At 32.5% G+C, this 17,126-nt stretch overlaps 1 protein-coding gene across 3 annotated transcripts; it reads left to right on the top strand.

The window, feature by feature from the left end:
• Window positions 1-276: 276 nt before the first annotated feature.
• On the top strand, window positions 277-17,041 carry LOC149308576 (sphingomyelin phosphodiesterase 4-like). 3 transcript variants are annotated; one of them, XM_089536045.1, is made up of 19 exons: window positions 277-352; window positions 756-846; window positions 2,504-2,590; window positions 2,706-2,848; window positions 6,304-6,379; window positions 6,485-6,593; window positions 6,698-6,750; window positions 6,828-6,982; window positions 7,055-7,187; window positions 7,283-7,354; window positions 9,368-9,436; window positions 11,344-11,513; window positions 12,595-12,685; window positions 13,262-13,362; window positions 13,450-13,834; window positions 14,221-14,460; window positions 15,496-15,627; window positions 15,748-15,879; window positions 16,638-17,040. In XM_089536045.1, exons 2-19 carry the CDS (start codon window positions 757-759, stop codon window positions 16,956-16,958), a joined length of 2,559 nt encoding a protein of 852 aa, XP_089392171.1. In that variant the 5' UTR covers window positions 277-352; window position 756; the 3' UTR covers window positions 16,959-17,040. The 3 variants fall into 3 exon arrangements, with proteins under 3 accessions (XP_089392171.1, XP_089392170.1, XP_089392172.1); XM_089536044.1 differs by having other exon boundaries at window positions 6,304-6,593; window positions 16,638-17,041; XM_089536046.1 differs by lacking the exon at window positions 9,368-9,436 and having other exon boundaries at window positions 16,638-17,039.
• The last annotated feature ends 85 nt before the right edge of the window (window positions 17,042-17,126 follow it).

Here is a 17,126-nt window from a genome sequence, read left to right as displayed (position 1 = left end):
TCCGAATCTCCCCGCCCGGCCTACTTCCGGAAGGATTTTGAAGCCCTTTCTCCCCTTCCTAACTGTCGCGCCTGCGCAGCCAGCCATTTCGAAACTCCTTCCCGGCCTCCCTCAGCTGCGCCTGCGCAGTGAGGGGTTCGAAGCCCTTTGTCCCCTTGCTAAGGCGCGCGCCTGAGCAGTGAGGCGTTTCGAATCGTTCTCTGCCCTGTGCGCCTGCGCAGTGAGTGATTTGAAGCCACCGCTTTCCCTTCCCCTTTGCCCGCGCATGCGCAGTGAAGCGTTTGGAGCCTGTCCTCTTCCCCCGCTCTTCATAGGCGCTTCCAGGGGCTTTGTTTCACAACTGAGCTGCCAGGTAGGCCCCTCGGGAGAGGCTCTTTATCTGGGGAAGCCGAGGGGACCCTCCCAGCCTAAAAACCAGGACTATGGCTCCCAGAATCCCCTGCATGTCAGTCAGGCATATCCCAGAATCCCCCCACCCAGCATGCTTTATTTGTACTACATATCCCAGAATCCCCTAGGATCAGCGTGGCCTTCCTTTGCCACTATAGTATTTTTGGACTACAACTCCCAGCATCCTCTCCTTCTGCCTTCTGTAGCTGAGGATGATGGGAAATGTAGTCCAAGACATAGCTGTCTTCACAATGCATGATGGGAGAAGAGGGGATTCTGGGATATGTAGTCCAAAAAGGCTAATATATACTATTATTGATATTATTAATTATTATTAATTTTGATTTCATGCCATTTCCGAAAAGGATGATGCCTCCCTTCGGCCATTTGAGGACGCTTCACGAAACGACCACCACCGCCACTGCAAATCCCTTTCCTCAGCAAAGCTTCCTTCTGGTGAGTAAGGCCACAATCTACACACACACACACACATATATAATTACTCTATATATAGTATGTATAATATTATGAATGTGTGTGTGTGTGTGTGTATATATATATATATATATATACACACACACACACACAGACATTATATATATATATATATATATACGCACATATATTATACAATATATGTGTATATTATTATTTATTTATATAGTGCTGTAGATTTGTACAGCGCTGTACATAAAAACAACAAATATAAAAGAGTGAACCTGCCTGTGGCGTACAATCTAAGAAATGATAGGATAATACAAATAAATCACATAGCAATACAGGAAATGGTTCTATAAAACAGGCAACAAAAAGAACATCAGATAGTAAGTGACAATTATGCAATGCCTGGGAAGGCTTCTCTGAACAGGATGGTTTTCAACTCCGTTTTGAAGCTGGTTAAAGAAGTGATGGCTCTTGTTTGTGGGGGAAGAAGGTTCCAGGAGTGAGGGGCAGCAAGTGAAAAGGGCCGAATCCGGGATGGGGCAGAGGAAATCCTGGGCTGAGACAGCAGACCTTGACTACCAGAACGGAGGGCCCTGGTGGGAAGGTGAGGAGAAAGAAGGTCTGATAAGTAAGGAGGGGCCAGTCCATGGAGGGCTTTAAATGTCGACAGCAGGAGCTTGTACTGAATGCAGAAAGGGGGGGGGGGGGGGAGCCAGTGAAGGGATGCCAGCAAAGGAGAGATGTGGTCAGAGTGGTGGGTGGAAGTGATAATGCGTGCAGCTGAATGCTGGACACAAATTAAAGGGCAGAGGTGAAAAAGAGGAAGCCCTGCCAGAAGGATGTTACAGTAATCAAGTTGTGAGACCACTAGGGCATGGACCAGGATCTTGGCAGTAGAGGCGGAGAGATACGGTCGGATTTTAACAATATTGTATAAAGAGAATCTACAAGCCTTGGCTGTGGTCTGGATCTGAGGGATACACGACAGAGAAGAATCAAAGATAAAATCAAGACTGCGGGCTTGCTGGACTGGTTGAATAGAAATGTTCTCCACAGAGACAGAAAAGGAGTGTTGAAGAGTGGGCTTAGGAGGAAAGACAAAAAGCTCTGTCTTGGACAGGTTGAGCTTCAAATGCCGATAGCGCATCCACTGCGAGACAACTGTGAGACAAGACAAAACTTGCTGTTCAAGCCTTGGAGAAAGTTCAGGGGCAGAAAGATACAGCTGAGTGTCATCGGCGGCTTTCTGAGGAAGAGTCCAATGCAGGCAGGAGGTGGTCCTCAGGGAGCAGAAAGTCGTACACACACACACACACACACATATATATAATGTAATATTTTTATTCACACACACATATTTAATATAATATTATTTTTATACACACATAGACACATATATATATATATATATACACACACTGCACACACACACACATATATATTATTTATTATTTGTATATACATACACATATTTAATATATTATTTTTATTCACTCACATATATTTAATATAATATTTTGTATACAACACATACACACACACATATATATATATTTCTTATAATATTTTATATGTATAATTCCTTTAAATTACCATCTTTTTATTTGTTTTTTTTAAATTAAAAATTATTTTAACGACCTGTTTATTTTTATTTACAAACAACAAACAGGCCAGCTTGAAAGCGGACTGCCTCAACAAGCCTCTGGCGCAGCGTTGCCGCGACCTGGAGACCGTCGTGGAGGACTTTCCTGCCAAAGTACGACGCGCGACACCATTTTAACCCTCGCTTTATCCGTTGGACCTATGAATAATATTCAAATTTATTTAAATCAATACTCCTTTTATTTATTTACTCGTTTATTATACCGAAGGAGCTGCATCCGGTTTTTCCGTGGCTGGTGGAGAATATTTTCGGGAGCCCAGATGGCGTCCTCGCAGGGTGGAACCTGCGCGCTTTGCACGGACGCAACAACCCCACGGAGTACGACGCCGCCCTCGACTTCCTTGACCCCGGGTGAGTCGCCATCTTTTTTATGTTCTGTCCATATTTTTATATTTTTATTAATTTTTTAACATATTTATATTTTGTATTTTTCATATTTTTATTAATGATCAAAACCATATTTTATATTTATATTAATTATTAAAATATATTTATATTTTGTATTTTTATTTTTAAAACATGTATATTTCATATTTTTATATTTTTATCAAGTAAAACCTATTTATATTTTGTATTTTTTATATTTTAATTATTAAAACATTCATATTTTGTATTTTTATATTTTCATTAATTATTAAAATATATTTTATATCATATTATTATTTTTATTAATTATTAAAACATATATTTCATATTTTTATTTTTTAATTAATTTTTAAAACATAATTATATTTCATATATTTCATATTTTTAATTAATAAAACAAATTTCATATTTTTACATTTTTTTATTAATTTTTAAAACATATTTATATTTCACATTTTACATATTTTAATATTCCACAAATCTTACTTTTTCACATATTTTTAATTAATTTTTAAAACCAAAAATAACCGCACAATTTTTTTCCATATTTTTATTCATTTTCAATATAATTTATTTATTTTAATTAATTCATTTTTAAATATAATTTATTATTATTATTATTATTATTATAAATTACAATCTATTTTAATATTTTTTCATATTAAAATAGACTGTAATTTATAATAATAATAATAAATTATAATATTACGTTTCTGCTAGAGATTTTACTATTTTTAATCCTAAATATTTATTTTAATTATTGTTATTAATAATTTATTAATTTATTTGTATCCCGCTCTTTTCTCAGAAATTTATTAATAAATTTATTATTAATCTTATTATTATTAAAGTACTTAGAATTTTAAAAAAAATTATTCTAGCAATTTATTTTAATATACTATTTATTAATTTATTAAGAAATTTATTATCATCATCATTATTATTAAAGTACTTTGAATTTTTTTTTAAATTATTGTACATATTTTTATTTTAATATACTGTATTAATTTATTAATACATTTATTATTATTATGAAATTTCTATTTTAATATGGTATTTATTAATTTATTATTATTAAGTACACGGAATTTTTAAAAAATATTGTAGCAATTTATTTCTTTTTTAATATAATATTTTTTAATTTATCAATACATTTATTATTGTTATTATGAAAATTCTATTTTAATGTAATAATAATAATAATAATAATAATAATAATAATAGGTTTTATTTATATACCGCCCAATCACTGGGAATCCGAGCGGTTTACAATAGAGGGGATAACAGACAGTTCCCTGCCCACAGGCTTACAATCTAAAAGACACGACACAAAAGGAGAAGGGAATGATGAGGGAGGGAGGGAATCAGGTCCAGCATTCTTCTCTCCCTCGGAGGCCTGGACCAAGGCAGATGGACCGGAGGGAGGGCTCTGCTTCTTCATGCTAGCCCCTGATGGAACTGGGCCAGCCTACTCTCTCCCTCAGAGGCCGAAAGATGACAGTTAGGGAGGGAGGAGCCTCTTTCTTCAGGCTAGCCCCTGATGGTACTGGGCCAGCCTTCTCTCTCCCCCAGAGGCTGAAAGATGACAGTTAGGGAGGGAGGAGCCCCTTTCTTCAGGCCAGCCCCTGATGGAACTGGGCCAGCCTACTCTCTCCCCCAGAGGCCGAAAGATGACAGTTAGGGAGGGAGGAGCCTCTTTCTTCAGGCTAGCCCCTGATGGTACTGGGCCAGCCTTCTCTCTCCCTCAGAGGCCGAAAGATGACAGGGAGGGAGGAGCCTCTTTCTTCAGGCTAGCCCCTGATGGTACTGGGCCAGCCTTTTCTCTCCCTCAGAGGCCAAAAGATGACAGTTAGGGAGGGGGAGCCTCTTTCTTCAGGCCAGCCCCTGATGGTACTGGGCCAGCCTTCTCTCTCCCTCAGAGGCCGAAAGATGACAGTTAGGGAGGGAGGAGTGTCAGAACTCCCCTGCATTCATATATTCATTTGTCATTTATATATTCATTTGGGGGTTCTGTCAGAGGGATTATTAGTTTAGGGTTTTGTTTAGATATTAGTTGATTAAGGACATAATGGGTTTGATATATATTGGTTAGTTAGAATGTACTAGAAGGTGATAGATAGATGGCTAGCTTCTGTGCTTGCTTATTAGGATTGGAATGTTACAATGTTAGGGAGTTACCCAGCCAGGCAGAGACTGCTCTTGTGTTGGGAGGGGTGAGTTAAACCTTAGGAGTTAATGCTACTACTTATAGGCTGTTATAGTAATATGTTCATGATGCTAATATATGTTGTTGTTATGCTTTATATGCTGCCATGTATGTTGGGTTGTGGGTTGATGGGATATATAACCATTCTTACATATACTCATAGGTTGTTAAGATTTTATAATACTTAGTTCAGTAGTGAGAGATGTCTGGGTTTCAAGGTCACAGGTGCAAGGAGGAGATAACGCTTGGTGAGAACTTAATTGTTTTGAGAACAGGCCAGAGAGCCCGGACGAGAGGACACTACGTCATCGGGGTGGAGATTCCTCACTTAGCGGGAAAGACTGATCCAATTAATTAACTTTATTGCTTTATGGGGGTGGGTCTGCTCATAGGACTATATAACCCATCTGTAACTATGTATCTTCATTCCTGACAAAGAAGTCACTTCTGTTGCCTATACCTTTACCTTTCAATAAAGCTGTTACTCTTAGAAGCACAGCCTCTTGTTGTTTGGGGGGTGGCAATTGGGAGCCTGACAGTAGCCTCTTTCTTCAGGCTAGCCCCTGATGGTACTGGGCCAGCCTTCTCTCTCCCTCAGAGGCCAAAAGATGACAGTTAGGGAGGGAGGAGCCTCTTTCTTCAGGCCAGCCCCTGATGGTACTGGGCCAGCCTTCTCTCTCCCCCAGAGGCCGAAAGATGACAGTTAGGGAGGGAATGTACTATTGATTTATTATTATTATCATTATTAAAGTACCTGGATTTAAAAAAAAATATTCTAGCAATGTATTTCTATTTTATTATACTATATATTAATGTATTAATAAATTTATTATTATTATTATTAATAACATACTTGGAAATATTTTTAAAATTATTGTAGCAATTTATTTCTATTTTAATATACTATTTATTAATTTATTAATACATTTATTATTATGAAAATTTTATTTTAATAAGCTATTTATTAATTTATTAATACATTTATTATTATTATGAAAATTCCATTTTAAAATACTATTTATTAATTTATTAGTCCATTTATTATTATTATGAAATTTTTAAATATACTAATTTAATATTATTATTAAAGTCCCTGCACTTATTTTAAATTATTGTAGCAATTTATTTCTATTTTAATATACTATTTATAAATTTATTAATACATTCATTATTATTATTATTATTATTATTATTATTTTCCTAATTAATTCCGCCTTTCATTTCCCGCTTCCAGAGGTCCGATGATGAAGATGGTCTACAAGCTCCAAGCTGAGGATTACCGCTACGACTTCCCCGTCTCCTTCCTTCCGGTATTTTTACGCTGCGCCTTACGCAATTCGTTCGCCGTGGATGCTAAAATGGCGCTCGCCAACTACACTCGTTCATCCGTGATTTGTTCCCTTCCTTCCTTCCAGGCGCCCGTGAAAGCGTCGATCCAGGACCGGATCCTTCCGGAATGTTCTCTGTACCACAACAAGGTCCGCTCCACTCCATCAGGAGGACTAGGCCTCAACCTGTCCCTCAGTATCCTTCCAATCGTTGGACGTCAATGCCGGTGGCGGCGCTTGAACCTTCCGAATCCTCGCTCCACATCATTGCGCATCCTTTCCTTGACTCTTTCCTCTGAGATCCGTATGAATATTACATGTTCTACTTCGCCCTCAGCCTCGTCGCACAGAAGGTAAATATGGCGTCCGTCACGTCTCTTTTCCCGCTCTCTATGGTCCTCCAGCGCAACTCTTTTCCTCTCGTTCCCAGAGTGCCCATCTGGCGGCGTATGGCACGGCCATGTCGAACAGCGCCTACTTCGTGCTTGTCGACCGCTATCTTAGCTGGTTCCTTCCCACAGAAGGGAGCGTCGTCCCGCCGCCATTTTCCGAATCCGGTGCCGCAGTCCCATCCCCAGCTCCCCGGTGCGTATATTTCATTTTTTAACGCGACTTGCGCCAATGTATCGACACTAACAGCGTCCTTTGTCGTGCTAGATCCCCCACGGTGACTTTCGCGTCATATGGGACGCACCCCACCAGCCTCCTGAAGCGTCACGTCGCGCACCAGACTTCCGTAAACGCCGACCCAGCATCCCAGGAGATATGGAGGTCGGAGACGCTGCTTCAGGTGCGTGCGGATACGTGAAATTCATTTGCGGCGCAACGCGGGTTTCTCGCACATATGCGGCGTCACTCTAGGATTCGCCGTTCCTCTTTCCGCAGGTCTTTGTGGAGATGTGGCTCCATCATTATTCTCTGGAGATGTACCAGAAGATGCAGTCGCCTCACATCAAGGTAATTATTAATTATTATTAATTAAGTCTGAAACACAATAAATAATAAACAATATTAATAATAAATAATATGTTATTAATAAACAATATTAATAATTAATAATAATTAATTCAATAATATTTAATATTATTTAAAAATGAAATAATAACTAATAATATTTAACAAATAATAACTACTAACATTTAATATTATTTAAATAACTAATTTAATAATATTTAATATTATTTAATAATTAAAACTAACTAATTTAATAACTAATTTAATAAAATAATATTGATAATTAATAATAATTAAATAACAACTAATTTAAATTAAAAAAAGAAGGGCCTGAGAAAGACAGTCATTTAAATAATAAATAATTATATGAGGATAATTAAATTAAAAAAGAAAAGCTGGAGGAAGACATGCAATTAAATAATAATTAATTTAATTCTTAATTTTATTAAAAATAAGATGCAATTAAGTCATATATAAATTTATTAAATGTTATAATATATAATTATTTAATAAAATGTAATTAAATATAATTATATTAAATATTAATTATTAAATTCAAAAAGAAGGGCCATAGGAAGACATGCAATTAAATAATAAGTAAATTATTAATAGTATTACAAAAATAAGACATGCCATTAAATCATATATAAATTAAATGAGTAATAAAATATAATTATTTAATAAAATGTAAATAAATATAATTAATTTAAATATTAATTATTAAATTCAACAAGAAGGGCTGGAGGAAGACATGCAATTAAATAATAAGTAAATTATTAATAGTATTACAAAAATAAGACATGCCATTAAATCATATATAAATTAAATGAGTAATAAAATATAATTATTTAATAAAATGTAAATAAATATAATTAATTTAAATATTAATTATTAAATTCAACAAGAAGGGCTGGAGGAAGACATGCAATTAAACAATAATTATATGATAATAATTTTATTAATTGTATCAATAATAAAATATTTATTAGTTAAAATATAATTAAATATTAAATACAATTAAATAAAATATAATTATTAAATTTAAAAGAAAGGCCAGAGGAAGATATGGAACTAAATAACAAGTAATTATATGATTAAAAATTAAATTAATCAAATCTTTAATAAAATATTATTATTTAATAAATAAAATATAATAAAATGTTAAATATAGTTAAAATAAATATTACATAATAAAATTATAAAGAAGGGCTGGAGGAACACATCAAATTAAATAAGTAATTATATGATTAAAAATTAAATTTATTAAATTTGCAATAAAATATTACTATTTAATAACTAAAATATAATAAAATGTTAAATATAGTTAAAATAAATATATAATTATTAAATTAAAAAAGAAGATATGCAATTAAGCAATAATTATATGATAATATATTAATTCTAGAAATAATAAAAAATTATTTATCAATTAAAATATAATTTAATTAAATATAATTATTAAATTTATAAGAAGGGCCAGAGGAAGATAGGCAATCAAATAACAAGTAATTATATGATTAAAAATTAAATTAATTAAATCAATAATGAAATATTATTATTTAATATCTAAAATATAATTAAATATTAAATTAAATATTACATAATTATCAAATTAAAAAGAAGGGCTGGAAGAAGGCATGAAATTAAATAACAATTATGTGATTAAAATTTAAATTGATTAAATCAGTAATAAAATATTATTATTTAATATCTAAAATATAATTAAATTTTAAATAGTTAAAATAAATATTACATAATTATTATATTAAAAAAGAAGGGCCTGAAAAAGACATGCAATTAATTAATAACTAGAGAAAGGCATCCTCTTCGTTGTCGTTTTTGTCACGTTTTTGTTGTCGACTTTTCTTTTTTTCCATTTGCGATTTTTCACGTTTTGTTTCGTGTTTTTTCCCTTTCCTGGGTTCTTTCTTACTCCGTTTCTTTTTCCCATCTCTTTGTTTCTTCCTCCTTTCCTCGTCTTTCTTTTCCGTTCCGTCTTTCCGTCTTTCCTCTCAGATGGAAGTCCTCCATTACCGACTTTCTTCCGGAGCTTCTCCTCTCCATCCGTCGTTCCACACATATCAAGTATTTCCTTTCATTTCATTTTTCCCCCTTCGTTCGTTCATTTCTTTATTTTATTTTTTTAAAATTCATTTCATTTTATCACAGGTTCATTAAAAAAAATCATTCCAGCATCTTTACTTTTATTTATTTATTTATTTGTAGTGCCCGATTTAATCAATTCATTAATTAATTTGTGGTGTTTCATTTAATTATTTAAATAATTAATTAATTAAAATTAATTTAATACATATTATTTATTTGCCTACAAATAGAATTTGTTTGTAGGCATACAAATTATTTATTTGTAGTGCTTTTATTTGTTTATTTATTAAATATTCATTTACTTGTAGTGTTCAATTTCTTTCTTTATTTATTTAAATAATTTAATTTAAATAAATTAATAGTGTGTTATTTTAATAAATAATTTATTTCATAAATTTATTAGTTGCGTTCAATATATATATATATATATATATATATATTATTTCATTAAACAATTCCATGTATTTATTTATTTGTAGTGTTTTATATATTTATTATTAAATATTCATTTACTTGTAGTGTTCTATTTATTTACTCATTTAAATAGTTTAATTTTTATTTGTAGTGTATTATTTATTTATTCAATAATTTAGTTAATAAATTTGTTGTGTTCAATTAATTAATTTATATATATTACTATTTCATTAAAAAACTTATTGTATTTATTTGTACCATTTTATTTATTTATTTATGAAATAATTTAGTTTATTTATTTGTAGTGTTAGGTTAACTTATTTATATAATTAATGCAATGTATTAAATAATTAAATGTATTTTTTTATCTGTAGCATTTTATTTAATTAAATAATTTAGTTAATTAATTTATTTGTTGTGTCCAATAATTTATTTCATTAAATAATTCGATGTATTTATTTATCTGTAGTGTTTTATTTACGTATTTATTAAACAATTTAGTTAATTTATTTGTTCGATTAATTAATTTATATAATTAATTTATTAAACAATAACTAATTTAGTTGCATAAATGAATGTGATTAATAGGTATTTACTTGTAAGGAAATATTTATTTTTATTTTTATATTTATTTTTATTTATTTATTTTAATATAATAATTTATATTTATACACCTTAGTAAGTGGATTGGGATTTTTAAAAAATTATATTTATATAAATTTATTTTTAAATTTATTTATATTAAAATTAAATATAAATAAATATAAATATATAAATATTTATTTATTTTAATATAATAATTTAAAGTTATATAGCTTAATGAGAGATTGTGAATTTTTTAAAAAGTTATATTTATTTATATTTATTTAAATAAATATTTATTTATATTTTATTTATTCATTTATATTTATATTTATTTTATTTTAATGTAATAATTACATAGATTACTGATTGAATCATGGATTTTTAAAAAAATTATATTTATTTATATTTATATAAACTATATAAATACATATTATATTTATTCATATTAATTTATTTATCTGTTTATTTTATTTATTCTATATATTTATTTATTTATTTATTTATTTAATGTAATATAATAATTAAACTTATTATTTATTTATATTTAAATATTTAAATAAAAATGATATATTTTATTTATTTATTTATATGTATACTTATTTATTTATATTTATTTATTGCAATATAATATAATATAATAATTATATAGCTTAGTGAGTGAATTGTGGCGTTCCTCTCTAGGAATCTCTAGGTCCTCCAAGGCAACTCTATGGTCAAGCTCTCCTATACATTGACCACAGAGTTGCGTTGGATGTTGTCCTCTCTAGGAATCTAGGTCCTCTTTCCGCTCCTCTTCCTCTTTTCCTTCGGTGGCAATGGGACTTACTCCTTTCCTTCTCCCTCCTCCTCTTCCTCCGCCGCCATCCTCCGCCACCATTTCCGTCCAGGAGCCATTCAAGCCGACGGAGGAACATGTCCTGGTGATCCGGCTCCTGGTGAAACGCTTGCATGCCTTCAGCAACAGCCTCAAGACCGAGGCAGCCACCTCGCCCTCCGGACATTCGCACGTGACGACGGCGACCACGACGACGCCCGGGCCGATGGAGGAGTTCAAGCGGTTAAGTTGTTTATGGGTTTCTATATCCCATTGAGGAACTCACAATCGGAGCCATGCAGGAACTCCTTGTCAAAGCGTCCCTAAATTTAATATATGATTTTAAAAATTATATTTATTTATATTTATTATTTATATTTTATATTTAATTGTTATATTTGTTATTTATAATTATTTATTTATTTCAATATAATAATTTGTATTGTTTTTATTTTAAGGTCTCACTACCAGTGGATATATTTATTTTATTATTTTATTATTTTTTATTTTTATTTATATTTATATTTATTGATTTAATTTAATAATATATTATTTTTATTTTAAAGTCTCACTAGCTTAGATCATGGTTTTCTTTTAAATATTTATTTATATTTATATTTAGTGCTGGGTTAAATTTAATGTAATTTAATATTTTAAAAAAATTATATATATAATCTGGTGGATGGCAGTTATTTTAATTATAAATTAATTAGATTAATGTGTGAATTGTGCTTTTTAAGTTATATTTATTTATATTTGTATTTATATTTATATTCATATTTATATAATAATTTTTAATTATAAATTAATTAGATTAGTGAATGAATTGTGCTTTTTTAAAATTACATTTATTTATATTTATATTTATATTTATTTAATTTTATATAATAATTTATTTTAAATTAATTAATTAATTAATGAGTACTTTTTAAAAATTGTTTGTATTTATATTTCTATTAGTTTTTATATAATAATTTATTTGAATTATGAATTAATTAATTAGTGCTTTTTATTATTATTTATTAATATTTGTATTTATATTTATTTATTTCAATATAATAATGTATATTATTTTTATTGTTATATTTATTTAAACTGGGCCCAGGACAGAAGCCCCACTGGACATCCCACCGGTCACTCCTCCCCAGGACAGTGCCTTTTGGTGGCCAGTCAACCACTTACTGACCCACCGAATGGCCATATTGTCCAGTCTTTAAAGCTTTTATCTGCTGCGTCCCAAACGCAGGATGCCAGGGAGCGGTCATCTCATCCAGACCGGTCAGTCGGTCAGTGTATTGACCTTTTGTGCTTGACCTTTCCACAGGGTCGCGATCCCGCGCTTCGTCCAGCAGAAGCTCTACGTCTTCCTCCAGCACTGTTTCGGACATTGGCCTCTGGACGCCTCCTTCAGGGTCGTAAGTAGCCATTTGAGTGGTCATCTGAGGGATGGTCTTCTGAGGGGTGGTCATCTCAGGTGGTTATCTGAGGAGCGGTCATCTCAGAGGTGGTCATCACAGGGGTCATCTGAGGAGCGGTCATCTAGGGGCGGTCATCGCAGCCATGGTCATCTGAGGAGTGGTCATCTAAGAGCAGTCATCTGAGGAGCAGTCATCTAGGGGCAGTCATATAAGGGGGCAGTCATCTATCGGTGGTCATCTGATGAGTGGTCATCTCAGGGGCAGTCAGGGGTGGTCATCTGAGGAGTGGTCATCCAGGGGCAGTCATCTCAGGACAACAGGAGAGTGGTCATCTCAGGGGTGGTCACCCCTGTTGCGCTGACAGTCACCAGGGAGCGGTCATCTCAGGGGTAGTCATCTGAGGGGTGGTCATCTGAGGGGGTGGTCATCTAGGGGCGGTCATCTCGGGTGGTCATCTCAGGGGCAGTCATTGAAAGGCTGGTCATCTGAGGGGTGGTCATCTCGGGTGGTCATCTCAGGGGCGGTCATGTAGGGGTGGTCATCTGAGCGGTGGTCATGTTCTTCCTTGACCAGGTCCTGGAGATGTGGCTGAGCTACCTGCAGCCCTGGCGTTACGTGCCCGAAAAAACTGCGCATGGTGCCGAACATATCCCTTGCGGCATCGCGGAAAAGTGGTGAGTCCCCCTCCTCCAGACGCAGGTTCGAATCCGACTCAAGCGCTCCGTCCGGCATCTCAAAATGGCCGCCCCTTCCGTCCACAGGGCTCCCTTTGTCCAGGACAACCTGTTGATGTACACCAAGCTCTTCGTCCACTTCTTGACCAGAGCCCTCCGGACTGACCTGGTCAGCCCCAAGAATGCCCTGATGGTCTTCCGAGTGGCCAAAGTCTTCGCTCAGGCCGATTTGTCCGAGGCCATCCAGAATGGAGAGCGGCTATTCTTGGAGACGGACTTGAACATACCATCACCGCCGCGCCAACACCGCCATTTCTTGACTGCCACGCCGTCCACTTTGGGGGGCAGCTACCTCTCCGGCCGGACGCCAATGCTGACCGACGCGTCCTTCAAAGTCAAGAGCCACGTCTACGGCCTTGAAGGGCAGGATGTCCACTACAAGCAGATGTTCGGTCCGGATGTCCAGACCCTGGTAAGGCCATTCCAGCGGTCAGCAGGTTATTTGCGTTTGCCGCCACTGGTCAAGCGGAACATTTTGGCCGTTTTGACTGGTCATTCTGCAGGTTTGGCCGGTCCGAGGGAGAGGTTTAACTGGTCAAGGGGAACCTTTCAGTCATTTTGAGTGGTCATCTGAAAGGCAGTCATCTCAGGGGGTCGTCATCTGAGGGGGTGGTCATTGTTTTGACTGGTCATTCTGAGGGTTCAGCCGGTCCAAGCAAGAGGTTTAACTGGTCAAGCGGAACCTTTAGGCCATTTGAAGTGGTCATTCTGAGGGTTCGGCTGGTCCGAGCGATAGGTTTCACTGGTCAAGCGGAACCTTTTGGCTGTTCTAACCGGTCATTCTCCGCTTCCTCCCAGGTCCTGCGTCTCGTCCAGATGATGGTCCAGGCCCAGCAAAGGGCCAAAGCAATCTCGGACCAGGCCTCGGAGGCGCTGACCGGTCAGTCCTACTTCTCGTGGCTCTGCCTCGGACCCTTAGACACCGCCAACGGCTCCTACGCTGGAAACGACGCAGAAGACAGTGGCGGCCAAGATGGTGTCCGGAAGACAGAGGAGTATTTGGAGAAGGCACTAGAGTTCCTCTGCCAGATATTTCGGGTATTGATTACAGATTAATATTTATTTTTAATACATACTATTATAAACATTAATAAATATATCAATAAATATTAATTTATATTTAAAAAGTGTTAATAATGAATATTAATATTATATATTTAATTAATATTAATTAAAATATAAATTATCTATTAAAATATAAATTAATATTTAGTGCAATTAATTCTTAATAAAATATAAATAATTTTTTTGCTATTAATATTTAATTAAATATAAATAAAAATTATATTTATTAAAACATTTATTGATATTTAACATGGATTAAAATAATTATTAAAATTTATTAATTAATATTTAATACAATTAATGTTTAATAAAATAAAAGTAAATATTAAATTTTATATTTATTAAAATATTTATTGATAGTTAACATGGACTAAAATATTTATTAAAATTAATATTTATAAATTAATATTTAATACAGTTAATAATTAATAAAATATAAATAAATATTGAATTTTATATTTATTAAAATATTAATATGGATTGAAATATTTATTAATATTCATTAGAACTAATCTTTACACAAATATAAATTAATATTTATTACAATTAATATTTTGTAAATTATAAATAAAATTTATATTTATTTATTTATATTTAATGGATTAAAATACTAAAATTTATTAAAATTAACATTTTTATATTAATATTTATTACAATTAATATATAATAAAATAAATAAATATTAAATTTTATATTTATTAAAATGTTTATTGATATTTAACATGGATTAAAATATTTATTAAAATTAATATTTATGTAATATTTAAAACAATTAATCTTTAATAAAATATATATTTATTGGTATTTATTAAAACTGCTAAAATATTTATTAAAATGTATTCTTTATTAAAATGTTAATATTTATAATTATTTAAAAATATATTAATAAAATTTATGTTCATTAAAATTTATTATTATTAATTTATAATTATTAATATATTTATTAAAAATAACATTTATAAATTAATACGTATTAAAACGAGACATTAATCGTTAATATCGTCGCAGCTTAACGAAGCGCAGCTCAACCAGCTGATGATGAACCGGAATTCGGTGCCGGACGAAAACACCAAAAAGCAGCTCCCGGATTGCACAGAAACAGATGACGGTCTGGTCCTGACGCCATTGGGCCGTTACCAGGTAAGAAACACAAGATTTCATTTTAATCGCGCAGTAACCGTAGTGGCGCAGTGGCTGCGGCGGTAAGTGGTCTCTTCCGAAGCAATTTGGGTATAAATATTTCTCATCGTCCATTTTCAGATCATCAACGGACTGCGCAGTTTCGAGGTGGACTATTATCATGGCGACCCGGAGCTCCAGCCAATCCGGAGTTACGAAAATGCCGCGCTCGTGAGGACGCTCTTCCGGATCTCTATGGCCCTCAATGAACGAGTAAGCGAGGGGAAAATACACTTTTATTTTCTTTGCACGCTTTTGATATTTATATTTATATGTTTGATGTTTATGTTTATTTTAATATAATTATTTGTATTTTTAATTAATATTTATTCACCGTTATTTTTATTTGTTTTAATATAAAATTTATATTTATTTATATTTATTTATAATTATATATATATATATTTATATATGTTATTTATAAATTGAATAAATTTATATTATTTTTATTTTAAGGTGGCTTGTGACTTTTTAAATTGATATTTATTTTTATTTGTTTTAATTATATTTATTTTATATTTATTTATAATTATTTGATTTATTTTTATAAATGTAATTTTAATAAATATATATATATTTTTAATTTTAAGGTCTTGCTATATTTATTTATCTATTTTATATATTAATAATAATAATAATAATATATTTTTATATTTATAATATTAATTATATATCATACTAATATAATAGGAATAATAATAATATATATTATTGTTATTAATATGTAATATAATTATTTTAGAATAATATATTATATTATTTATAATATATTATTATAAAATAATATTTAATTAGTAATATTTAATTAAATATAATAATTAATAATAATATAATGAATAAATAATAAATAAAATAAAAATTTTGTTAATTATAAATCTATATAATTTACAATGTTTTATAATAATAATATTATAATTATATTATTGCTTATTATACTATATTATTATTATTGTTATTATTGTTATATTAAGTTCGCAGGCAACATGGAGGCCCTCTGCGCGCGGCGCGACTTCCTGGGCGCCTTTTCCCGTTACCACCTGACCGATACTAAAATGGCGTCCAAGGTCCGGCGCAGTCCGCTGTCCAGGCGACGGCCGGAGTGGGCCGGGCGTCCAAGGCTCAGCCTGCGCTTTTTGGCCAGTTACCGCCTCCTCCTCTTTTTCGTGATCAGCGGCTTCATTGCGTCGCGGTTCGGCGTCGGCTCTGCAGCATTCGTGTTCTTCCTCGCTCTCGGATACCTCTGCTATGCCTGCGCCGTGGTTTTCGTGGCCGAAAGGAGGAGACCGCGCTGACCATGAAAACTGCGCAAAACGGCGGCCATTTTGTTATCTTTTTGGAATGTTTATATATAAAATGTTTTCTTTTTTTAATAAAACAATAAAAATTTATTGTTATTAAGCCTCTTTGTCTTTTTTAATTCGAGTTTCAGGTTCAGCCATGCAGGAATACATTTGTTCTAC

Source organism: Sceloporus occidentalis, unplaced genomic scaffold (genome assembly GCF_023333645.1).
Source record: "Sceloporus occidentalis isolate IW3139 unplaced genomic scaffold, rSceOcc1.0.p SCAF_8, whole genome shotgun sequence".
NCBI classification, from domain to species: domain Eukaryota; kingdom Metazoa; phylum Chordata; class Lepidosauria; order Squamata; family Phrynosomatidae; genus Sceloporus; species Sceloporus occidentalis.
The sequence above is the reverse complement of the archived record's forward strand: the minus strand, read 5'-3'. Positions and strand labels throughout refer to the sequence as shown.

What these genes read in the sequence shown, in the direction of transcription:
- LOC149308576 (XM_089536044.1), top strand. Translation starts at nt 757, where the DNA reads ATGATGCCTCCCTTCGGCCATTTGAGGACGCTTCACGAAACGACCACC. An exon ending in CTCAGCAAAGCTTCCTTCTG is followed by an intron (nt 847 to 2,503) that starts GTGAGTAAGGCC and finishes AACAACAAACAG; the next exon opens with GCCAGCTTGAAAGCGGACTG. An exon ending in CTCGACTTCCTTGACCCCGG is followed by an intron (nt 2,849 to 6,303) that starts GTGAGTCGCCAT and finishes TCCCGCTTCCAG; the next exon opens with AGGTCCGATGATGAAGATGG.